Here is a 25,213-nt window from a genome sequence, read left to right as displayed (position 1 = left end):
TGGTTTAGAGTTCAGCTGAAAAGGATGATTTCTATAACGATGCCTCTAATTTTGGATGTCCTTAAGCTTCAAGCATGATTATGACAATTCAGTATTTTGAAGGAAAAGGAGTCAAGTCTTGGCAAGGCAAGGAACATAACCCACGATTCTCAAATTACAGGCTGTGGCTCTAACAGTAATTAAAGAAGCAGCACAGCAAGCAGCATTGTAATGATGTTAAGCATCAACATCATACCTTTGACTGCCTCCCCACCTTCCCACAGTCCTAGAACTGTAGCTGCAACAAGAACTCACTAACAGTCTGTTTTAAAAGTCTTGAGAACATACACGCTCTGATACCATGGCAGCATGACACATTTTCCTATTAGCTTCCCACTCTACTCTTTGTTCTGCTTTCTAAGTTTTGGAGAGTTTCTTCATGTTATCATTAGGAGTGGGGCAAAGATGCTCAGAGATTCTTTAAGCCTGTGCTTCTTGTTAGGCATTAAATTAGCTTTACACTAAAAAAAGATGCAGTACCTCTATTAGCTGTGCCCTTGCTAAAGGTAATCTGAATGTCTGCTAATTGACCAATGTAGCCTCAGGGGTTTTTGTTCTACGGTAAAAGATCAGTTTAATCCTGAAAAAGAACAAAGACAGCTATACAAAGTTTTTCCACAAGCAGTAAGATTACAGGGGCATCACTTGAGCAGCACTTGCAAAGGACAACAATCATTCAGAGCGCAGATCACGTTTACTACCAATGCCTCACAGTAACAGCCTTGTGGTGAATCACACACAGAACTGTATGGCACAGCTTCTGCCACACCTGGATTTCTTGGAAAAATGTTATCTATGCTGGCTTATGGAAAACTGAGTACACTGAAAGAGGAAAGCCACTTCAAAACCATTCCCTTTGCTCCGTAATGTCTTGACACTGAATTACAGTAACATTGGTACCCACTATCTCCCTGACCCCAGCTCTGCCTAACAAGAACTCTTCTTGCCCTCACAGAAGAGCTGCAACTCACAGCGCTCTTAACTCACCGCTACACTCGGGAAGCTTAGCCAGTGCAGTGGAGTGAAGCTTTCTGCAGCACTTTCCCACTAGATTTTATCAGCTTTGACTCAGCTAGCCTTGCACCTCTCTAAGACAGAAATTGCTGTTTTATGAATGAAGAAACAAGTTTTTGTTAAGTGATTTCCCAACGCCTCTATGGGGCAGGCTGTGGAAGAATCAAGAAAGACTCCAGGCCTAATTCACTCCTGCAGTTTTAGCCACACGCATATTCATTTGCCACATTCTCCCTGGTTTTCATGCAGCTTGCAAACTTCATTTTTCTCATTAGCAATCACATTCATACACACATTATTAAAAGCACTATTTACCGGAAAAAAACACACAGAATACATCAGTAATTTTTAAGTGAGAAAAATAAAACATCTGTATTTCAACAAATACTCAAGACTCATTTTGATACAAAATTGGTCTGCTGCTTATTCAGCAGTATTCAGTCAGTTAGCTATCAAGCAAAACCACTGTCACAGCACTAAAAAAAACACCCAATGAACAACATATTCTGAATATGGATAAACATTCACATAAATAGGGGCTAACATAAAAAGGAAATAAATAACCATCGTTGCTTGTTTCCCCAGACCTCCAGCAATCTTTCCCCTCAGCATCTATGGCAGGTGCTAGTTTGAAAGAGAACAGAACTGGTCTATGCCTGAAGGACTTTCCTCCAGCCTTTTTATGTTCTTGCACCTTGTCTCAAGATGCAGACTTTGTTAGGCAATGGGAAAACCAGTTCAGCCATTTTCCTCTCTTCCCCAGGTCCATCTATCAGTTTGTTGGAAGTATTAAAAGTGAATAGTGCAAAGAGCATCTCCTACTGCCGCGTAGGAGGGCAGATCTCATTAGTGACTCCTGTAACAAAGCACAAATAACTCCTATTAGTCACAGCATTTTTATAGGGAAGCTGCCCTTCTGGAGTTTCTAAAAACAATTTTAAAGAAAAACCCAAACAGTCTCATCTGACAACCATACAAATCAAACCCCATTCACGTTCATTTAGTCTATTTCATCAAAAGCCTCAACAGGTATTAAGACATCATACCAAGGATGTAGCCTTAAAGACAAACTCCAGTGAAGTAGCCACTGGTCTTAAGCCCCAGCTTCCCACCAGCTTTTAACACTATTCTTGACTTCAAGACTCACAAGCCAGGCTACAGAGGGGACTACACAAAGACTACACTACGCTACTACCTGCTCGGGATCTAGAGGATTGCCTGACAACTCCGAGCAAGGACATCTTACCACCAGCTTGCTGGAACCTGCAGCAAGGATTTACTTCAGCTTCTGCTGCGTGTTTAGCATTCTCTCACACAAACCCTCTCTTCAGCAGTAGCTGCCCAGGCTTTCCTGTCCCACAAATTATGACCCTCTACTAGTCTCATTTTAGTAGCCAAGCCAAGAACTCATAAATTCTACCAACTAGGTATAATGCTAGCAGGCAGTAGCATGGACTAAAAGGCTGCCACATGTTTGAACTTTATGACTTTTTTACATAAGTTTATCATGGAGACATCAACTTTCCCTCCCCCTTAGTCTATGATTAATGGGTGATTGTAGAACTCAGTGCCCTAAGGAAACAAAAGTAGAGATAATATCAGTCCTTTCCTAGGGTCACAATTCATTGTCTAAGCTGTACCACAGACAAATGCATCTCAGGTTCTCTTCTCAGGCAAGAAATAACAAGATTCACCGAGTAGCCACTAACATATTTCCTCCTCACATTCTCCTCCTTTTCCTGAAGCGGGTACTTCTCCTGATTTGAGGAGCACTGGCATCAGCCGCAGCACTGCAGGAGTCCAAGACAGATTGTGCAGCATTCTCCTCAGATCCCATGTCCTACAACATAACCAGAAGAGACCATCAGTACCATGAGAGCTAGCATAACTGCAAAAGAAGCCCTTCAGTCACCTTTTTATTTCAGGGAGCTCAGCAAGATTTCAAAATAGTCTTCCACATACCTTCAAAACTAAGCATGGGACAGCAACATTCTATTACCAATGTCACAACAATCACAAAACATCCCAAAATTTTCAGAGCAAAACCTTCAGCCAACACTGGCATTTCTTTCTGCTTCTGCTACCACTACCAAACTCGAGCGACTCCTGCTGCAGTTTGTGTCTGGGCAAAACTGTTCATTGCAGAGGTTGTACGCACATTTGTTAAGAGAGGGTTGTACACCCGCCACAAGTGATGCTTTAGCTTTCTCCAGGAGCCAGACAGTGCCCCAAACAACGTAATCAAAACAAACTTTTCATTCCTTGTAAGGCATACCCCTACCACAAACTTTTCATTAAAAACACCAGGCAAACCACCTGGGTATAATGTTAATAAAAAGAACAGGAAGGAGTGTGGTGGAAGATGACACAGGACAGAGGCTGTCAGCAAGGCTATCAGGCAGTGAAGAACTGCTGGTGACTTTTGGACTGCTCACAGTTCAAACTACACTGAACTTGGCCCAGACCCAAAAGTCAGAGCCAGAACAGGAAGATAATTGCTGGCTTTTACTATGGGAAAGCTCTGAGTTTTAGGCAGATTTGCCATATTTCTGTAGAAACAGCTGTTTACCTTGTTTACTCATCTTCATTAGTGTTTTGTTTATTTTGGAGCCACAGTGAACTGAAATGCAAGTTTGAGCTACACAACTCCCAGCATGTTCTGTAAGAAACAGTGCTGGGCAGTGAAGAATTTAGCTTAAAAATCAGAGCCTGATTTTAGGTTGACATTATGGCTTACATCGATCTATATACTCTAAGAACCTGTAGTCATATAAAAAAATTTGAGACGACGACCTCAAATGGCAACATACACAATTCCCCTGATATTAATGGGGTTTAAAGGAAGCACGCACAATGAAAAAAAAGGGCCCAATTTAAAAAATACAAAAGTCAGTGTAGCAGATTATAAACTGTAAGAGGAAGGAAGCTTTGATAGTGCCCAGAAGCAGGTATCATGTCAAGTTCAATGTGCTCCACAATACGCACTTTCACCCTTGTGAGGACTAAAGGCTCCCAGCTCAGCAAGAAAGCTTTTCCTTTTATCAGCTGCAAAACTACGCTTATTCAAAGGACCAAATTTCTGCTACACTTAAGAGCAGTGGTGGTTTTCACCCTGGATTCCAGCGCAACATTTAGCTGGCAGTAACCTCCTTTTAGCTCTCAGCACCTCTGTTTTACCTGAATTAGTAAATCAGCATCTTTATCTCCAGGCTGATCACCAACCACCTGATCCAACGGTACCCCTGTTAATTCATGCCCACAACTCTCTTCCTCAGACACTTCCTTCTCACTCTGCCACTCCTCTTCATCACTCTCATCATATTGCTTCCTGCTGGCTGACAGAGTCGTCGTCACTTTTGGAGGAGGCAGAGTTGCTAGAAGAGCTGGGAGTGTAAAGGCTGCTAGGAATCTAGCTTTCAGTAGGAGGTAAGCAGGGTTATTGCCGAGTTTCTGCTGCACCAGTTCTCCAATAGCATGCAAATCAACCCCAGTGCCCTCACCCTGACTGGCATCAGAAGGCAGAAGACATGCCGCTTGCTCTTCTAGAGCTGCTTTCTGCAGAAGTAGCTTTGAGAGGGTTTTTAAGTTGCACAAAAAAGGTGGCAAATAAGGCAATCTGGTTTGGAGCAATGGTACCTGGACACCTTTTTTCCCATTCAGCCACTCCTTCACTAGCCCTTCATCTTCAAGGGAAATCAGGCTAAAGTCAAGTAGATTCTTTTCTGCACTGGAAGTGGTTGGCTGGGGTGGACTTTCAGCAGGCTGTGCAGCCAGTGGTTTCGAGGCAATAGGTCTCTTTTTCAATGCTTGCGCAGCAAAGCAGTCAGAGGTCCCTGGGACATTGTTATGAGGAACTGGATCTCCCAGCTGGGGCGCAACCTCTTTCGTGATGCTTGGATTGGAAGACGATTTGTTTGTTGTGATGGAGTCATGACTCTTTCCCAAGGTAGGGAGACTCAACACACTCTGGGAATCAGACCCTTGAGTGCTTGAAGGTAGCAGTGTCTGGGGCAGGAGCACACCATGCAGGGTTGGTGCATCAGCTGGAGAAGCAGTCTGAGCGGCAGAGGAGTCGGAAGCCCTGGAGAAGCCGTCTGAACACGTAGGCGTTGCAGAAGAAATGCTGGATGTGGTGCAACCAGGATTTGCTGAGGTGACAGGTAAGAGAATTGTGGAATGGTTAGCTGTCTGTCCCAAAGGTACTCCTTCTGTTAACTGGGCACTTGGTGCTTTTGTCTCTGCGCTGCTGGGGTGAGGCAGATTTGCTCTGGCTGGCACAGGAGGCACTCCTAAATTAGAGACGTTGCCATTGGAAGTCACAGTTGTCTGACACTGATTTCTCACAGCAGCAGCTGGCAGTCCTCGGGGAACACCCACCATAGTTTGTACAGCAGTGGGGAGCAAAGCCTGTGGTGTTACGACCCATGTGAAAGGCAGTATGCCGTTGGGAATCACATGTGAACCAGTTTGTGGAGTTACAAGAGCAGACAATAGATTGACTGGCCTCTGCTGTGGCACACTGGTATTCAGCTCACAGGTAACTGGTGTGGAAAGAGACAATTTGTTGGAGCCAGACTCAATGCCAAGAGGCACCACTGTAATCTGATGTGGCGCAAAAGTTTGGGGTTGCAACACTACTGAAGCTGAGCTGCCAGCTAGGACCTGACTGTTGCAGGCTCCCTGATTTGGGGCCTTCTCTGCTGCAGCTGGAGTCAGGCCTGGAGAAAACCCTCCTTCAGGGCTACTTTCCAAAGCTTGCTCTTTTAGTTCCTTATTGGATTGTAGTTCTGTCCCTTGTGAGGAACCAGGACTTTCCCCAGTTTCTGGCACTGATGAGGAATGGTTTTCAAGCACAATAGCGGTAGAAGTTGAACCTGCAACAGAAGTAAATGCTGACAACGGAGCTGGTGCACACTGTACTTGGTTACTTGTACAACCGACTGCTGCAGGATTGCTCCCTGCTTGCACAGAAGGAATGATTTGCTGTGGTGAGTGCTGGATTATGAGAGGCCCTGAAACCAGCATCTGTGGGGCAACAAATACTGTCCTCTGCATAGCTTTCTTAGCCCGAGATTCTCTTAGCCGCTTCTCTCTGAGTAATTCTGAGACGGTTTTAGGCTTCTGCCTTTGCACTTGGGCTGGGAGAGCTCCCTGTGTGGCAGGGGCGCTGCTCTCAAAGGCAACGGTGGAAGTCTCCCTTGCTTTTAAGGCTACAGGTCTCCTGACAGCATTCCTTGGTATGCCCCTTCGGGAGTTCCTCTGAGTACAAGATTGTGATGAATTGCCTATAGAGGAGGGGAAATAAAATAAAAAGGAAAAAATTAAAAGATCGAGCAGTATTTTCAAAAGTCATTCTTTAGCTATTAAGCACCAAGTACCCTGCACACAGGAAGCAGCAAAATGCTTGTTTGTGAGAGTTCCTACAACACCATAGTCATGGTTTAATCAAGCCCCATCCTGACATCCTGCAGGTAACTGATGTAGCAAGCTTACTACTTGCTCAGTAATCACATAATTTTCCCCCAGGAAATCACAGATGGGCTAAGAAAGCACCTTAACCCGCTCAGGAGGAACTGTACTGGTCAGTACCACATGGGGATGTCACACCAGCCAGGACGACAACAACGAACTGGGGTTTTGGTCAGTGCCAGCACATTCACTACAACCTATAGCTGTAGAAGAGCATTAACACTGACAGACTACAGAACTGGTGGCCCAGTGCCACTGGTCCCCAAGCCCTTCAGTACTTTTTCCAGTCCTTACCAAAGGGTAACGTATTTAGGCAATAACTGAAAGATCCAAGAGCTAGCAAAAATGAGCATGACAATGTAGTTTTGTTCCAAAAGTTCTCCTTCAGTTAAATTGGTCATTAATGTAATAGTGTTGAATTAAGTGAAAGATCTTGCACATCATAAAAATAAATGTTCTGGTAGGTACCTGAAGAAGTCTCCATATTTTGGGAAGCCTGCCAAAAAAATTATATTAAATTATACTTCTGAGATATCTGAAAATTAAAAAATTAAAAAATCAGAACAGTGCAAATGTGAATCAAACCCACATCTGCCAACATCCCATACAAGTGGCCACACAGCCAGCATTTTATCATGCTTCTGAATCAAAACAAACTGGTGACACACACACGTACAAACAGCACACCACTGGCCACAAAATTAAGAATCTCTACTTTAGTCAAGCCTTCAGGAGGAAAAGCTTAGAAACAGACCATGCAAAATACCTGCTGAGGCCTTCCTGCATTAGCCCTAAGAAGCTCTGACTGCCTTAGCCTCTTCTCACGAATAATCTTCATACAGCCATTGGTATCAATCTGGAAGAGCTGCAAGAGGAGAATTTCATTAAAATTTGATTGATGACAAGATGGATGGGAGAGGCTTCATATGCATGATTCTGGGGATGTTTTCACACTTACAGAAAAAGGATTTATTTGAAAAATATCATACAAGCCATGAGGTCAGATTAATTCAGTAATTAGATTATTTAAAGAAACAAAGATAAGCCATCTATTTAAGCATCAAATACAGAAATAAAGATTACCACTGCTTGAAAGCAGATAATGCTATTAAGACAGTAAAACCTACCTGAATGAAAAGCGTGAACAGGGGAGTGCTCGTGAGACTGATTGACTTAATCTTTTCTTTAATGGAATCAGCTAGAAAAAAGTCCAACATCAAAATCAGCTGGGCATTTACTTACAAGATGTCAGGAGGTAGGGAAAAAAGGTAGGACAGTACTATCCCTGATGGGTCACCACTACCTTTTGTCTGATGAAAAGCCATCTTCCCAGTTTGCAAGGTGCAAGGCAGTAGCACATTGCCCACCCAAGGTGTCACTGCCATGAGAAGCTTTCTGTCAAGGTTCATTCTTCTCAAACGCTCTCTCTCTTGACGATAAGTTTTCTCTGTGATGTTCTGCAGCCCCTCAAGCTTCTGGCCAACAGATGTACTAACTCCAGATATTTTTGTTAAAGCAGTGGCAGAAGGTTTTAGAAACTTCAACTGCTGTGCACAAACAAATACGTAATTAAAAGTTCCAGTTAGGAAGGCTCTACCATAATTAGCCCCAGAAAAAGACTACTTGTGGGGCAGTTATGAAAAAAAAAAATTATGAGCTTTTCCTCTTGGGACTACAGTGCAACAAGATACGCTATTCTATCAAATAACATTTCCTAAATACAGCCTGGAAGTGCTTACATCACAAGAGCAGACAAGACAGAAGAGGCACTTACAAGCTTCCTCTGAAAGCATGTGTTATGTCTTAACACTCTTCTCACATTGTCCAGGGTAACCCGTAGCACTTGCTTTCCACATCTAGAAGCCTTAACATAAAAGCATACAAGAAAAGATAAAAGAGAAAGTATCTCACAGAACTTTCACTGATTATACACAGAAGGTACAAAAGTTTTCAACAGTCCTGCTGTTCAAAGCATCTTATTGAAGGAAATCAGCCCCGATATGCACACATTTACTTTATCTTTTAGCCCTTGTGCATTACGACAATACCAAATGTTTATTTCATAAAAGCTTTTCGGTGAAGTATCTAGAAAAACCTGCACTGAAGGTCATAATTTATTGGATGATTCTCTGCACTTTTTGGCTTAATAGTACAAGGGAAGGAAAAGAGGCAGTTTGGAAAAGCCGCTGACTCTTCCCTCAACTTCTACTAGTAAAACAATGCTCTATCTGTAATCAAAATTAAAGACTGATTAGACCAGATAAGCACTTACAACCCTTGCATACCATAACCCCCAGAACACACCACTTCTGTTACTAACAAACTTGCCATAGGTGCAATCGGTCCTGAAGTCTAAGGCACACAGGCAATTCTTAATGCAAAAGACAGAACAATTTTGCTTACAGGAACTTAACTAGCAATTTAGACTTACAATATTTTGCTAAGGAGTATCTTTTTGCAAACATGTGCTGGGAGGGTTTGTACTGTTTCAGTACCTGATCTGGGGTGAAAACCCAGCTCATAATCAGATACAGATGTATAAGCAACTTAACTCTTCCAAACTGTAAGCCAATACACCCTAGCCACAAGAGCACAGACACATCACAGTTCACTGTACAATTCTGCTTTATGAAGATCTAAAAATAGTTTTGTTTCTGTGACATTCCAAGTGGAAAGAATACAGCTGTTTTCTAGGTAATGCATGGGGAAACAGTGCTAGAAATTTCTGTTTAATCCCACAGTGCAGTTTCCAACAGCACCCCCCAACGGCACAGCGAGAAAACAGCCAACAGATGCGCAAAAAAGGTATTTGCCGTGTACTTATCACATAATCCCTTTACTGCAGCAACTGCACCTTCCAGTTGCTTCTGATCTAAGCTCCAATCCTACCAAGAACAGACTGAGAATCCCAGGATTCTCACCTTGTTCATTACTTCTACTGGATTCTTCACAATGACATCCGTTGAATGTGGACGTGCAATGCCCCTCAGGAGGGTGTTCAACTCTGACGGTTCATCGGCAACCCTGTCCTTGTCTCCATCACATGTTGTGCTTGGAACTTCACTGCAACTGGTCTTTGCACCAGCACTCACAGCAGAGAAAAGGGATAGAGCTTGGTATCTTCCCTGGTTTGATTCCTGTGTATTTGTCCGTGTCGGTATCCACAAATCAATGCTGGGAAATGCAGACTCCTCCTTGCTTGGTGCCTCCTCCTCCTCTGAACTGTCTGCTAAGTCCAGTTCTATGTCTTCACTGCTACTCTCTGAAGAGCTGGAACTGTCTTCCACAGGCCGGCGCTTTCTTGATCTAAATCTTTTCTTCTCAGTGAAAAAAAGCACAGACAAGTTTTAGCTAGTGTTCACCCTTGACTTGCAAATCTCTCAAATCAGTAAGTTATGAAGTTTTATGGGGCAGTCCCCTATCAAGTAAGGTGTGGCTTCCAAATGGATAGTTCTGCTTTACTTCTGCTACGATTAACTAAATGCAGTACAACTGACAATTGCCTTTGGACACAGATTTTTACTGGTTTAGATTCCGTATGCAAAAAAAAAAGGCTACAGATAGAGATAAGTTTGTGTTAAGAAGTGGTACACGTGAAAGTACAAACTAAGTACAGTGCCCCATCTTGACACATTCGGGTTTCCATGATCCCTGCCCTTGAGCAGGTGCTTTGCCATGGAAACAAGACTATCTTTAACACTGTCTTAAGCAGCCAGAATTTCTCCAAGTCCCTGGTACCAAAACTGGCAATTCGAAAACCTAGGTACATCCCATCCTTGCAGGCACTTCAAGGCAGTAAAGAAATCCTAGATAATTTACAAATATATAGCAAATTCACTTCAGACCCTCAGAACAAAGGCTGCTTTAACACATCAAAAAATTAGACCATGAACATCCATGACAAAAACCTTCTGTGAAATCAGTGTCAATTTTTGTATTGATTTCACAGGATCTCACTTTTAGTTTAGAGAATCCTAATTAAAGAGATGGAACCATGACAGCAGCATTTTTGCACAATACCTTAGACCCAATCATAAGTTTCCACTTGCTCAGACATTGGGAGCCAGTCCGATGTGGCAATTCAGAAGCTATTTTACTCCAGTGACCTATAAATGATGCCGAGTAGAACATACCTATTAATGCAACAAACTGAGCGACAGGCCTTTTCAGTGCAGAATATTATACACGTATTCTACATTTCCTTGTATAAGAGACACGAGTTACTATAGAAATGGATCTCAAAACCTTAATACCCATTTGTGGTCTTCGATCAGACTCTGCACTACGATACACTCAGCTTAAGTTAGACACTACTAGAAAAATGAATCAAAAATGAAAACTCCAGCAGAACTCCACACTCCCTTGGAGCAGTAAAGGACTGCTTAGAAGAAAGCTTAAACGGAATGCTAAAAAACTTCCATTTGCTAAGAAAAGTTGTCTTAGAGAAAATAAGTGCTCTCTTTCGCAGGCTGTTTCGAAGGGAACTCGCCCTTCCAAATTGTCCTAGCTCTGACACGGTGCTGACACTGCTAACAGAACTCTTTACTACACAATCCCTCAGTAACTGCACAATGTAAGGGATACTCAATCATGAGTATGAAGCAGAGCCTGCTAGTATGAGCTACGGTGCTTAAAATAAGAGGAGAAAACTTAAATGATAAATTCCTTTTTACTATTCACTTCTCTGAACTTCTATAGGTTAAGCCACAGAAACACTTACCCAGGCCATGCTTTTGAACCAGTTCAATTAGCTGCTCCTCTTCCTCTAAACTCCACTTGCCTTTCTTTACATCACAGTGCAAAGCTTTTAAGTACCTTCAAAATGAAAACATTAAAGTGAGGAACGTTCAATCCTGCTTGTAGTTCTGATCGTCACTGCCTACTCCAAGGCTGAACAAAACCAGCATTCCTTACCAGATCTTTCGTTTTTCTAAGGGAGCCTAGCCCTACTCCCTCAATACAGCACAGCTACAATCTCTTTGTTCTCAAAAATATCAGGCCACATGATTAAGGATTACAACAAGCAGCTGTAAAACGGGTCACTGAAATTAGGACATACTGTACTCTGAGTTTCCTGAAGTTGAGTCCAAGGCTGAAAATTGCTCAGCACCTCATTATTGCTGTTCAGTTACTGGAAGTCACTGCCTAGTCTGTGTATCTGTGAAAATGATCAATATATGGATGACACCTTTCATCCCTACATGCCCTCATTCACATCTGATGACCCCTTTGCTTCATTTTGAACAACATCCTCCCCAACTTCTGCTAATCCACAGGCTGAGGGAGTGGCGTGCCACAGTCAACAATGTACTGTTCTCTCTGGTAAACTCAATTTCAACTTTTTGACTTATGTAACTACAGATACAGGAGATATGTGGAGACAATATTAGAGACTATATTTAGACCATAACCCCTTCAGCAAAACAGCCCTTAAGGTGATACTGGTTTAAGCAAAGCAAACGTATTTGTAAAGTAAGTTGCACCTTGGCTCTGTGTAACAAACTTGAAAGCACAGCCACTATATGTAGCATACTTACCGATCTCTGCACTGAGCATCGCTCCTCCCTGGCACTTCTGTCCGAATTTTATACCAGTCACGCTCTCCATACTTCTTAACTGCAGCCAACAGCAACTATGGTAATCAAACAAAGAAAGAGCTGAAATCCTCATCAGTAATAACCTTAACAGGCCTGAGACAGAAGCAGTTGTACTCATTTCCACTGTATTCTAAATCTCTGAACAGAAGCGTTTAGGAGCTTCTAAGCCCTCTTGACTTGGCAAACTACCTGCCTTGGTCTGTTTTACATTCCTTTGCGCCACTGTTAGAGCTCAGATGTATATAGCCATGCACCATTACAACAGTCTAACCTTCCCACTTTTTGTACCCTGCAATTCTAGGCATCAGAGAACAGAGCTTACAGCATCTTCCTCTGGTGTCCAGGGTCCTTTCCTCAAACTGGGGTCCACGCTTTTTGTCCATCGGTAAATCAGCTGAGCAGAATCTCTTCCTTCCATGTAATAAGCAACTAGAAATGCAAAGGTGTATTTTAAAGCCTGTTGCAAACAACATTTCTTCCTTTACTCACATTGTAACTGTAGTATTTTCAAGCAGTGGCTCGCCAGAAGCAGCATATTAATCTCAGCTTCAATACTTAAACATGTTACACAGCAAGAATTGAAAGAGCAACTTGGTTACTACTCTTAACTCTACTCCTCACTAGCCACACTGCCTCTCAACACTCCCGAGGAGCAAAGGCACAGTAGCGACCCCCTAAGAAAAGGCTTCTGGGCACAGCACTGAAAACTGCCAAAAGAGCTGGCCCTAAATGAATACTGGCTTTCTAGGGGAGAACTCTGATGATTTTGCTACAAAAACAAAAGTTCACACAACCGGCAGTACTTGTTAACAACTCTCAGCCAATTGCAACCAAAAGACGGATAAAGGTTCCAAGAGACAGTAAGTTCTTGCTGATACAAAGAAAATTCCAGGTAGGTACAAGAAAGGCATGTATCACTGCTCCCACCAAGGAAAGAGAGGGAAAATGCACTCATCCTCTTTCATTCATCTCACCAGTAAAGGCTTTTAGAAATCAGTACATCCGTGGTTTCAGATGAGCCACAGCACTGTTGTGCCTCGCCTACATCACAGTCTACAACAGTAAGGTGAAAACACAGAACTATGACTATCCTGGCAATGGAAACATTCATAGGAAATACAATTCATTCATTAATTTCCTGAATCAGAGCAGGCTGGGTGCTCTCAAAGACATTAACAGGCATAAGCATGAGAGGATGAAAAAAAATTAAAAACCATACAAAATCCCCTCAGGTGAATGGAAGGCATTTTCACTTGTACGTCACTTACTTTTCTTGTATGGGATATGATTTCCTACTCTCATCTCCTGAACAAGCTCTAAAAGCATCTGATCTTCACGTCTGGTCCATTCTTTCCTTTTCAAATCTTTGTTGTAGATTTGATACTTCTGCAAGCACTGGAAAGGTGTCCTGTTTGTCTTAATACAAAGAAAACAGGTACGCAGATAACTGATTATTTATGAAGACAAAAAGCAGGAGGTAAAGGCTAAAGTACCGAACTTTTTTGGTACTGTTCTTGAATGTTAATTAATGTTTTTTTGAGAAGCAATGAATTAACATTAACATGTTTTCTGAAAATTGACATGAGGCACAGTTAAGTCAGAATTAACCAACTTGTCACCTCTTGTTTCTGAGCTCAGAAGAACTTACCCCCAACTCCTGGGCTATAGTCTGCCAGTCCAGATAACCATGTTTAGCAGCTATCTTCTTTAGCCTCTCTATTTCCTCCTCAGTCCATTCCTTTTTGTTGATGCTTGGATGCTCCCAATTCTGCCAAAACTTCTTCAGTTCTTCGGAACTACGTTGTCCATCAAACTAAAAGAAATGGAAAAAAGTAAAAGTAAAAGTAAAAAAAAAAAAAAAAAAGACTCTTTTGTCTTGTAGCTGGAGTCTGAAACACCTGGGCAGACAGGAATATATTTTGCATTCCAGGTACATCTTATTGCTAAGTTTTCCAGAATTAAATCATCAAATTTAAGAAGTTGAGATCACATAACAGCCAGCTTTGAGCAATACATGTTAGGAACAGCAGATGCAAACTAGACCAGGTCAGGTAATTCTCAAAGAGAAGGGACACAGACATCAGACGTAATAAAACTCCCAACTTACATGGATGTTTGAAATTTTCTCCCAGTCATGCTCATCGAATCTGTTTCCTATCAAGTCACCTTCTGGGAGTTGGCTAAAGCAGAAGATACAAAGAGAAAGAAAGAACCACATTAAATGGTTAATTTAATAGTTTGTCTTCCTGATCTCACTTCATCTTATTCCTCCTGTTCCTGACTGTTGGAAATATTCCACCTGTTACTGATTTCCACAGGAACTGAACATTTACTATCTAAAAGCATCAGGCTCTTTAACATAGTCACTTTGCCCAAAACAATTTTTCTTCTTGAAAGAGTTCCCTACAGATGTTGGTTTAGCAGGAGGAACAATTAATGCAGTATCAAAATACATGGCTTTAGATATACTAAGAAGCAAAAACTCAGAACTACTAAAAATGTCAGAACTCTCTGCTTCTTTGTTGCCAAGTCAAGAACTATTTAAAGCAGTGCCTCTATATTTGGTATAGATACTACATTTGTGTATCAAGACCCAAAACACAATTCTTAGTAGAGATGACAGCTCTGCGGAGTTTGAACAGCACTTAATCTTTTGCAAGCCAACACAAATAAAGGTTTCTCCAAATGTCACATCTAGAAGTGTTCAGGGAAGGAGGAAACTTTTAAGAGGTGAACTCCAAGAACAGACTTTTGTTTTCACCAAGAATATAAAAAGAATGCTTCTCACTTAATTGCTTCTATTTCTCGCTCCACTTCTTTGATTTGCTTTTCCAAGATCTGTTTCTCCATTTCAGTCTTGACTTTCTCCAGTTTCTGATTCCAGTAACTCACCCTGTTCAAAGACATTTTTATCATTATTTAATACGACTAGACAGGAATGAGGTCAATGGCAACAGAAGACATATGGCAAAGATGATTTCCTCATCAGTATAATTCTTTCCCTCAAGTTTATTTCCACACTACACAAAACCATTGTTCTTCTAGGTTTTCCCACATGGCACACTCGTCCTATTTTTGCCCCTTCAATGCAAATCACTGACCCAGAACAGTTCTCAAATTAATAATTTTGGTATTTACAGAGAGAACCAATGGTTGCTGCAACAGCAACAAAGACCACAAGCTCCAGGCACAGAAATCTTTCGCTGGATGCATCATTATAACTTGCTACATATCATAATGTCAGCTTCAAGCCCCGTAGACTATTTTACATTATACCACTGTGTAATGGAAAGAAATAGATGGCTATAAAATGCCACAATACAAACCAAAACCTCTCCACCTGCCAGATAACCTGCAAAACAACCATCAAGCATTTAGAACCCAACCCACACACTGTAACCTCTTGCTTATGATCAGAACACTGCAGTCCAAGACCCTTTGGACCCCATGCACACCCAGGTAATATAGATGTCAACAAAGAAGGAAAGATGCTGCTATCTACAACAGTGTTTTCCTCTGCACTGGTGCCCACAGGACAGAGGAGTTTGAGGACCACTGCTGTAAATCACACAGTGGCTGTCCCAGGCCTAACAGCGATACCCAAAGCCTCTCCTGTGTTTTGTAACCTTACTGAACTGCAAGCAGTTAATACAAGAACTTGCTGAAGGAAGGTGGAATCTCCACGTATATCCTCTCCTATCTTCATATATAATGTTGTCATCAGGAGAAAGATGACATTTGCACAGTACTTACTTCAGTAACTTTGGCTGAAGCAGGCGCTGCAAGCTGTCACTTACTACTGATTTCTGCAACAATGTCTTCTCTCTGCTTTTCCCTAAACCAAACAAGGTAATTGAACATTCAGACGTTAGTGCAAAACCACTGCCAAGAAAAACAGAGATCCACTGCTTTCAATGCCGCTGTTAAATTATCCCCCAGCTCTTCAAAAAGAGTTCCCCACCTAAATTGCTAATGTCATGTCTGAAAGGAGACCTCAGTACAGATCATCACCCTGGTGTCCGTAACCATCCAGAGCTGTAAGTGTCCCTTGAACTCCTCTCACCTGAGCAGTACCCTTGCACAACCTCACTTGGTTTTGGAGCACTCACACGAGTTGATGGAGCAAAACAAATGCAAATGAAAGACGACAGTCACTAATCACTCACTGAAACAATTTATAAAGCATCCCATTTACTTTTAAGTATTACTTTTTTTGTGAAGTATGAAATATCAGAAGTGTTGACATTTAACTGCAAATGGCGAGAGGGGGGATGACACTACTAACAATATCAGTACATACATTTTTTATAGCTCTTATAGAACACTGAACAGCACACAGAGTTACTTACATTTTGTTGAAGTCAGTTGTTCAAAGGATTTTATGCCCTGAGCTGCCCTTTCCTTGGTATCTTCATTGGGAGGAGGGCCCTAATGAATTGTAAGAGTGAGATACACAGAAAAATTACCCTTTCTCCTCAGAACGCTAGCATGAACTGCTACAAAAAAGACTGGTAACTCAAACTTGTGCAAACTGTCACATTCAAATGGCTAAGTTACGTCTATTAGCACTAGCTCACAGATACACCAGAAGACACAAGAAAACAAATACAAATAGATACTGCTAAAAAGTTTGTCCATGGTTACACAGCACATCCTCAGCTCAGAGCCAGGCCTGCTCGGATCAGCTGACGGTTGGTTAAAGAAGCATTTTGAACATGGGGACATGTAATACACCTGTTTGTACCTACTTAAGAATGCACTACCAGCTTGGGTAGGATTTAATAGAAAAATCACCAGTTATTGCTTGAACGTTTTATTAACATATGTATGATGACAGTTGACATCTTAGCTACAACAAAATTGCAAGATCTCCTTTTGCTAGCGACCCTTTAAAAAAAAAATGAAAAAAGTAGTGACATTTCCCTCAGAAAACTCAGTTTCAAAAACAATCAGATTTCAAGTAGTACTTTAAACAACTGCATGGAATTGGATTGTGGAGATGAAGGCAAACAAAGTTAAATTGAAAACAAGAATGTTCAAGTGCCCCATGGCTGGAATGCCGCTCCTCAGAACTCACTTTCAGATGTCACAGCCAGATACAGGTTGAACAAACGTTTCCAAAAGAGGGTAAAGAAGCAACAAGTGAGAAAAACGTTTCAGAATGAGGAGTGACATCCACAGTTATACAGTTGACACATAACATTTTTAACGCTGTTACAATTTAAGTCTATCATTGAAAGATATATCAGTGCGTAACCTAGTTATATTTACTTACAATTCCTGTTGTTTTATCCTTGAAATATGGCTTCAGAAAATGACCCAAAAATATATTTGCTGGTAGACTTCTACCATCTCCTGCCTTTGCTACTTTTGGACCACCAACCTCGCACATAATTTCCTTCTGCAACACAAGAATTAAACAGTATCAGTGTTTCCTTCAAATTCCTAATTTCAGAGAGCAGTGGCTAAGCCATCACAAACATCCCAGGTAGGGCTCAAATTGGAAGCACCAGACTCTGAATCAGTGTACATGTTGAAGACAGGATCTGGAACTTCCTAAGTTTGTATAGTACACTGCAGATGATAAAAAAAATAAATACTAACTTGCTACAAGAAGCTAAAATATAAGATATAATATATCCTAGTGGTAGCATTTTTGGTGGTAAGAAATCATGGAAGTATCAGTCATATAAGCCAACTGAAAGGCCAGTCAAATGAAATTGATTTGAATTGCGACAAAGAAAATGAACCTGGTTTGTGGCCAAGCAAGCTGAGCACTGCACCAGCACATGAATAAGGGACTATGATTGCTGCAGCCGATTCCACTGGTACCTGTGATGGATTAGGAACATCCTGGGAAGTTTTATTGGGCTTTAGGGGCAGGGGAAGGTTGGCAAATGACAACCCAGAAAAGCACACAGAATTAACATTTTATTCCTGTTAGCTCACCTGCTGTTCTTTGTTTTGTGCAATGAGACGCTCAACTTCTTCGATCTTTTCCTGGATAACTTCCTGATACACACGGTTCATCTGCAGACATGTTTCCGGATCCTGTGGCAGACTACCTTCAATATCATCGTCGCTGTCATCTTCTCTTTCTATTTCCTTGAAGCAAATGGGGGAGGGAGGGAGAGGAGAAATACTTGCTTTAAAAGCAGGTATGGAACATAATTTTGTAACTCATCTATTATGTTACAAAACTGTTGGAAGCAAATAACTGTCTGTCCCTGGCAGCTGTCCTGAATATTCCCAGAAGGCAGTTCCCAGCCTCACCTAGCTCCCTTTCGCCCTAGTTCAGCTAGTTCAGCCTGCTGCTTGAACCAATGCCCAACTCCAAATCTTGCCAACAGCTGGTCTTGTACCATCACCTGCAAAATTGTAAATAAACTGCAAAACAGTAGTACTTTACACTGGAGCTTTTTTACCTGTTAAATCTCAGAACCACCCCTTTAAACTTCCTCCTAATTTGTGCTTCTACTGAGGCAATTCTTCCCTTACATGATTTATTACCACACACTTTGGACACAAAGCATGGCTGACCATCTCAGGTGCAGATTTGTCTTCACAAACTAGCTTCTCCTTTTCCTGTATTGTACAGGTGTTAAGATGTTTCTCTGCCAAATGTTTTTATATGAAGTCTGAGAAAATATTACGTTTAAAATTACATCAAAACTAATCAGTTCTGTAAAATGCCTTAGAAGTCATTATCCCCTCGTGTACGAACCCAGGACTCTTCAGGTACAAAGCTATAAGAGATTTCTTGATCACAAGCTGCGGATTTCTCTCACATGCACTTGCTCTGTCACCTCCCCAGAAGGGGGTGTGTTTCCAGTGACAGAGATCAGCAAGCACTAGAGCAGTGAGGCCTCCGATCCCTCATTTGTTTTCACATGAAGAAGTCTATTACATTTGAACAACAAAGTCCTGGGCAGGAATAACTAAAGCTCAAGATCTATTAATCCTTCCTGAGCAACAGAGCGAAGTCAGCTGCCTAGATTCCCTCAGAACAGAGTGAAATCTCGCTTACTCTTGCTCCCTTCAATAGACAAATGGACAAATATGCTTACAGAGAAAATGGTTACCATTTCAGCATGAGAATCTGAGTCATCTTCGCCATCATCTGTTAGACAACAAAAACATCAAAATGCTGACTGTAGTGGGGTAAAAAAAGGAAAGCTTCAAAACCAAAGACTTTTCAATTAAAGCACACAGAATAAAGCACCGCGTGGTATCTCAGATGTGACCACTATAGTTTTGGGATACTAACAATGTCAAGTAAAAGTGACGTTTAGTTATACTCCATGTATGCACTTTTTTGTTCTAGAGTAAGAAAAAAAAGAGCAGCTCTTAATAACTACAGCAACAATCAAGCTGCACCTTGGTCCTAAACATCATGGGAAATTACAGGCTCCAGAGCATGCAGTCAAGTGAACATTCCAACCCAACAGGACCCATAAACTTTGTGAGCACCCCACAGCCCTCCCACACTCCAGCATTATTTGGTTTTGTATTCAGTGTGGCTACAGACTTTTGACATACGTTATTCAGACTTGCATGATCAAAACACAGGTGGATGAAGTGACTGTGACAACCACTATAGGTACAGATGCCCGAATATCATCACCCTCTTCCTGCTTTGAAAAATGAATTTTTGGAGTGACAGGCTGCAACATGGAGTGGCTCACACAACAGAGTTTATGTTGTCTGTTCTGACGGCATGGAAATGACTGTGATTTAACTATTGACAATATCTGGTGAGCTGTAAGGTTTCACGAGTCAGCTGGTTATCACCTGCCGTGACTAGAAACCTCCATCAGGAGGCGTGAAGGCTCTCTCAACCTCCTCTGCCAGCTTGCCCTGGGTTTCAATCATGAAAATATGCAACCCAACGGTGTACGAGGCTTCTCCCGCAAGCAGGCCTACTAAGCCAAGCCTTGAGGAGGCGTTTCGCCTCGAGTCCTCCAAAATTCGTCCCCAGCACCGTCTGTGCGCAGCGCCTGGCAGAAATGGTGGGGTTAACACAAAACCGACGCCAGCTCGTCTCCAGTCACGCCAGGCATGCATCTCAAGCGCCAGAGCAGCAACCTGAGGCAGGAGCAGAAGCACCGGGGGGGCCTGAAGAGAGGCGAGCCCGCGCCCCGCCGTACCAGAGCTGAGGCTGGAGTCGAACACGGTCACCTCTGCGCTAGCTCCGCCGGGCTCCAGGCTCCGCTCCAGCTCCTCGATCTCCCGCCGGATCTTCTCCCGCTCCGCGTCCAGGTCAAGGGCCGCAGGGGACAGCGCAACCCCCACGCCGGGGGGCCGGCAGGCCCCGGCCGGGCCCAGCCCGCGGGACATGGCGGCGCCGCAGGCTCCCGGGCCCAGCCGCGCAGCCTGTCCGCTGGCCCCGCCCCCTCCCCTCCGCCCAATCACTACTGGGCACCCTATCAGCTGACCCCCGCATGTGACGCTACCCAGCCAATCGAGCGCGCCGCGGGTTGCTGGGCGGGTCCAGCGCACGCGGCAGGCGGGAGGGCGCTCCCGGGTCCCCGCTCCCGCCCCGCGGCTGCCGCAGCGACCGACCGCACACCTGCTGCGCCGCCTCCGCCGCTTTAATGGCTTCGCAAAACCGTGACACGGCGGCCGGGGCGAGGGCCCGAAACCGCCTCTGAAGGCCCAGCCCCGCCGCGCTGCGCGAAGTCCCCACAAGCCCTTTTTCCCGCCTGGCAAGGAACGTCCTAAGGGGGAGAGCAAGGCGGGACCCGGCCGCAGCCCGGGGTGCTCGGGGACGGGGCCGTGGTCCCAGCCTAGCAGAAGGGGCATACTTTTGTCCGTTCCGGGTTTTGTGATCCAGCGGCTGCACAGGGTAGCGGTGGAAAAGCCGGGGTTCTGCAGCAGCATGAACAGCTTCACCACGATGAGGCTGAACATCAGAAATTAACTTTGAAGTCACAGTTTCCACATGAAAGTGACTTTCTGTTTGAGTCACTGTCCGTCTTCTGACACTTCAGAAATTCTGTCTATTGATTTAAGGAGATCAGCGACGAGCTGCAGGGATTCTGCGCCAGAGACCAGCTGCCTGCAACGGGAGAGACACGGCATGAGGCTAAGGGGAGAGGACGAAGTAGCCGGACACTGCTTTGGTGGTGTCCACCCATGCAGCGTTATTTGTCTAAGAAGCAGTTTGTATGAAGACTTCACTTCCAAGAAGTGTAAGGGTCTTAGAGAAGTGAAGTACAAGAGACTTTCGAAGTATCACAGTCGTACATTAAGTAAAAAGTAAAGACTTACAGATACTAGTTATTTTTATTACTTGAACTTAAGAGAAAAATACATTGCATGTAACTAAGAATATGGACTAGCTGATCTGGCATACGGGATACAAGAACCTGAGTTTCAATCCTAAAAAACCCCACGCTTGGCTGTGATGTCAGGATTTAGACAAGGATCTGGGATAGCGTTAGGAGAGTTGTCTTAGAACAACTCACTTGATTGATGACCGGGAGTTGGTTATGACCGTGAGAAGGTTCTGTAAGGCAACGTCTGCGTTTTGTTTCACCACGGCCAGACTTGCTGACTGGCCCAACCTCAAGGCTTCATTCTCCATCTTGTAATTCTTCAGCTGAACCTAGGGAGGAAGGGAACAAAAGCTTGATGTGAAAGACAACCACAAAACTCCCACAGATACTTTACAACTAAAGCAATTAACAAATACATGCACACAGCAATTAATTAGGTACAACTAATCAATAGAGAGCAGTCTGACAGAACAACTTGGAAGCCTTCCCTGACACTGAAAACAGCACGCAGCGTTTCCCGATGGCCTGCCAGCCAGCAGCCCTCAGGTCTGCTCGCTTCACAGAACCAACCCAGTGCCGAGTAGCACGTTCCAACTTCAATGGTGGCAACGGACGCTGCTACCTGACGCCAACCTGTGACCAACTGCACACAGGCTCTGCTGAGCTACCTGTAATCTCTCTCGAGCTTCTCTTCCTCCTGTCAGGCACCCTCCTGCAGCTAAACGCCCATCTGCCCTGTTGTGTTACAGCATTCACAGGTCCCCAGTATCAAACGGCATCTGAGCACCGCATGAAACTTCAGCAAAATCATGAGTGAAGTACCACACGTCCCAGAGACAAAGTTAACAGTCTGTGTACAGCTGAAGTGTTCCAGTCTAGAACATCCTCTATAGCATTCACTGGGAAAAGCGAGGCGTAGTTTTCCAATATCCTTTCCACAGCCTCAATTTCAAGATGTATGCTTTCAGTTGCAGTACATTCAGCAAGACCTTAAGAATGCTGCTTCATACCTGAAGTAGTGCATTTTCCTGTTTCAGTTTTGTAGCACTGTTTTCTGCTTTAACAGCCCGTTTCTGAAATGGAATGAAGATTATTTATACCATAGCAGCGCTCAGGATACAGCAGGCAGCTTGAGCTACACAGGAATACATGATTCCAGCACATTAACTTGGAAGTGATACAGTTTGTGTTACAATCCTCATGTTCTGAATGCTTTACAAGACGGGGATAGTGCCCCCAGTTACGTCTGATAAGCTGTCTCCTCCCCTCCTCATTCTTCATTTCTGATATCTTCAAGTGCCATCGATCACTTTTGGGCATTATTTTTTTTTCTTGGACAAGAGGAAAACTTACTCAGTATAAACAAGCAAGCAGAGAAAACCGCTCTTAGCTCATATAGGTGTTTTCAGAAGGCTGCAAAAAAGCAGCTGAAGTTATTGATGAACCCAGAAATGGTATTAATGCAAAGACCTCCCTTATTCTAGGTAACAAAAGGAGTTCTAGAGTGGGATGCAGTCCTGTTATAAGGGAAAAGTCTGAACCCATGTCAGAGCCATTCAGTGCTCACACGGGTTCAGCTTCCCTCACTCTCCTAGAGGAGGAAGGAAAAGGAATGAAACTACTCAGTTCCAACTGCGAACAAGCTTCTAATACTATGGCAAATGCCAACACTTACAGTCATCAGCTGGAGATTCTGTTCCACGTGCTGCACCATTGCTTCCAAATCCTGCGCTTCTTTTTCTTCTTTAATTTTGTTTTCCTCAAGCTTTTTTTCAAGCTTCCTCATCCTTAATAAACAAGAGACAATGTACAGTAAGTGCCTGCAACATTAAATACTTAAGGAAGAAAATTCTATGGAAGGATCAAGAAACTAATTCTTTCATGCCTTAAGGAAAAAAATGTCTTCCCACAGAACTACACTTCTAGGCTGTGGCTGAGGGGATTTATTTGTTCAACATCCAATAGCATTAATGGAAACCATATGGCGGAATGCAGAAAGGCTGCAGAGGAAACACTGCCATTCACAATCAGCCTAGATAAGGTTAATTCTGAAACAAATGGTTACCCCATCACCGTGGAAATACCAGCTGCCTCACTGTGAGGAGCAGAGGCTTCACATGGGAACTTAAGAAATTGCCACACTAGATCAGTCACCAGATTGTTTAACCTCAGAAAATTTAAGTCTTCCAATATCAAGTTGCTCACCAGCAAAAATAAAAACACTTTTCTTGCTTCAAAGGAAAGAGATTAAGACTCCTTATTTTGCTAATCTCAAGCTTTATGAAATCATCCTGGCAAGCCCTACCCTCATTTTCACTAACCACCTAAACTGCATGAAGCATAAGCCACACAAACACACTCATGAAATGTCATCTTTCTACTTACTTTCCAAGACTTTTTCAATAAGAAAACCAGGTTTGTTACAGCTTTTTAGTAAATAGCATAGATTTCAACTACATTTTTCTTCTTTAAAGACGTTGACTGTTTCCAGTGAGCACCTCTTCTAAGACAACTCCATGCTTACGTGGTTACTTTCCCCCATACTGTGGCTTACGCACTTGTCTGCTTGACTTTCAGAGAAAATCTGAAGCTTATTGATCTTGCTTCTCAAACTGGCATTCTCTTCTTTTAGCTAAAAAAAAATAAAAATTCTCATTAGAAACAAGGGTATAGTTTCATAACACTACTAATGCTCCAAGACCAGTACCAGAAAAAATGTTGAGCTTTAACTCTAGTGATGGAAAGTTTTGCACTTTACATTACATTCAAGATTACTTTTGTACCTTATTTTCCCATCTGGAAACCATCTAAGAGCACTAACCCTGTGAGGCACAGAAACGCAGCACCAAACAATCAGCGCAGATGGGGCTAATCAAACAATGTTAATTATAAATTAGCATGACCTCAAGGGGCAAAAGCATGAGGAAGACACCTGGGTCATGCCAAAAGCAGTAGGACAGACAAGGTCCTGGATCTGCCTCATACTGCAGAGCTATTTTTCAGACCTATTTCTCTTCCTCAAGCCGCTCCAATGCGCTGCCACACATCGCGGTAGCCCTCGGTGGCAGCACGGTCTGACACCCCTGCTCCTGTAGCAACCTGCCACACAGCCCGGAGCTGGCCTGCCAGCGGGCGGAGGCGTGCGTGTCCGCCCCGGGAGCCCGGCCGCCGTGCTTACCTCCGCGTAGCTGGGCTGCCGTGGCGAGTGGCAGCACGGCCCCGGGGGCGCGCCCAGGGAAGCCCCGTTCGGCTCCTCGCTGCCCGCCAGCCCCGCGCCCTCGCAGAAAGAGCCGGCGGAGGCCGAGGCGGGGCCCGTGGCGGCGAGGTGGGCCTGCTCCACCGCCGAGGGCTGGTAGCTCCCGTCCCATTCCTCCTCATCGTCTTCCGCCTCTCCGGGCGGCGCCAGATCCGGGAACAAGAGGGGGCCGAGGCTGGGGCCGGGCCGCACCGCCTGCGGAGGGGAGAGCGGTGCTGAGGCAGGCGCCTGGGAGCGGCGGGGCCCAGCCGCGCCCCCAGCCAGGCCTTACCTGGCGGGCGCCGCCCGCCGTCTCGCCGCTCCGGGCCTTGCTGCGGACGAACTCGCGGAAGGAGAAAGGGTTGGGCTCGGCCGGGCCCGCCGCCGGCAGCCCCCCCGCCGCCATGTCCCCTTCCCGCTCCCCGGGCAGCCCCCGACCGCGGGGCGGGGCCTCGCCTCAGAGCGAGCCCCACCTCCCTTTGAGACGGACCAATGAGCGGGCGGCCGCCGCAACCTCGCTCAATGGCGGCCTCACCCGAGTCCCGCCTCCTTGAGCGGCCCAGCCCCGCCCTTTCCCCGGG

At 44.0% G+C, this 25,213-nt stretch overlaps 2 protein-coding genes across 5 annotated transcripts; both read right to left on the bottom strand.

Annotated features, from left to right (window-relative positions):
- Positions 1-1,395: 1,395 nt before the first annotated feature.
- On the bottom strand, positions 1,396-21,029 carry SNAPC4 (small nuclear RNA activating complex polypeptide 4). 4 transcript variants are annotated; one of them, XM_055719846.1, is made up of 23 exons: positions 20,267-21,029; positions 19,202-19,239; positions 18,069-18,224; positions 17,395-17,520; positions 16,469-16,547; positions 15,873-15,954; positions 14,908-15,012; positions 14,227-14,299; positions 13,768-13,932; positions 13,388-13,535; positions 12,442-12,548; positions 12,060-12,154; positions 11,243-11,337; positions 10,543-10,628; positions 9,444-9,839; positions 8,297-8,386; positions 7,826-8,069; positions 7,650-7,720; positions 7,289-7,387; positions 6,991-7,018; positions 4,231-6,338; positions 2,763-2,893; positions 1,396-1,909 (listed from the first exon to the last, which is right to left on the bottom strand). In XM_055719846.1, the coding sequence occupies exons 1-22, from the start codon at positions 21,027-21,029 to the stop codon at positions 2,774-2,776; spliced, it is 5,274 nt and encodes a 1,757-aa protein (XP_055575821.1). In that variant the 3' UTR covers positions 1,396-1,909; positions 2,763-2,773. The 4 variants fall into 4 exon arrangements, with proteins under 4 accessions (XP_055575821.1, XP_055575819.1, XP_055575820.1 ...); XM_055719844.1 differs by having other exon boundaries at positions 2,778-2,893; XM_055719845.1 differs by having other exon boundaries at positions 2,778-2,893; positions 7,826-8,066.
- ENTR1 (endosome associated trafficking regulator 1) lies at positions 20,693-25,091 on the bottom strand. The gene is made up of 7 exons (XM_055719854.1): positions 24,925-25,091; positions 24,576-24,848; positions 23,956-24,029; positions 23,073-23,184; positions 22,408-22,470; positions 21,587-21,726; positions 20,693-21,177 (listed from the first exon to the last, which is right to left on the bottom strand). Exons 1-7 carry the CDS (start codon positions 25,036-25,038, stop codon positions 21,084-21,086), a joined length of 870 nt encoding a protein of 289 aa, XP_055575829.1. The 5' UTR covers positions 25,039-25,091; the 3' UTR covers positions 20,693-21,083.
- Between the last annotated feature and the right edge of the window lie 122 nt (positions 25,092-25,213).

The sequence above is a fragment of the Falco cherrug genome, chromosome 9 (assembly GCF_023634085.1).
Source record: "Falco cherrug isolate bFalChe1 chromosome 9, bFalChe1.pri, whole genome shotgun sequence".
Lineage (NCBI taxonomy): Eukaryota > Metazoa > Chordata > Aves > Falconiformes > Falconidae > Falco > Falco cherrug.
The sequence above is the reverse complement of the archived record's forward strand: the minus strand, read 5'-3'. Positions and strand labels throughout refer to the sequence as shown.

Bases quoted from the DNA above. Each gene is read 5' to 3' on its own strand.
- ENTR1 (XM_055719854.1), bottom strand. From the start codon at position 25,038: ATGGCGGCGGGGGGGCTGCCGGCGGCGGGCCCGGCCGAGCCCAACCCT. The intron at 24,030-24,575 runs GTAAGCACGGCG...ATTTTTTTTTAG, and splicing joins GGCAGCCCAGCTACGCGGAG to CTAAAAGAAGAGAATGCCAG. The intron at 21,178-21,586 runs GTGAGTTGTTCT...CTCCCGTTGCAG, and splicing joins AACTCCCGGTCATCAATCAA to GCAGCTGGTCTCTGGCGCAG.
- SNAPC4 (XM_055719844.1), bottom strand. From the start codon at position 21,029: ATGTTCAGCCTCATCGTGGTGAAGCTGTTCATGCTGCTGCAGAACCCC. The intron at 18,225-19,201 runs GTAACCATTTTC...ATTTGCTTCAAG, and splicing joins CAGATTCTCATGCTGAAATG to GAAATAGAAAGAGAAGATGA. The intron at 7,388-7,649 runs GTAGGTTTTACT...CTCCTCTTGCAG, and splicing joins TGTTCACGCTTTTCATTCAG to CTCTTCCAGATTGATACCAA.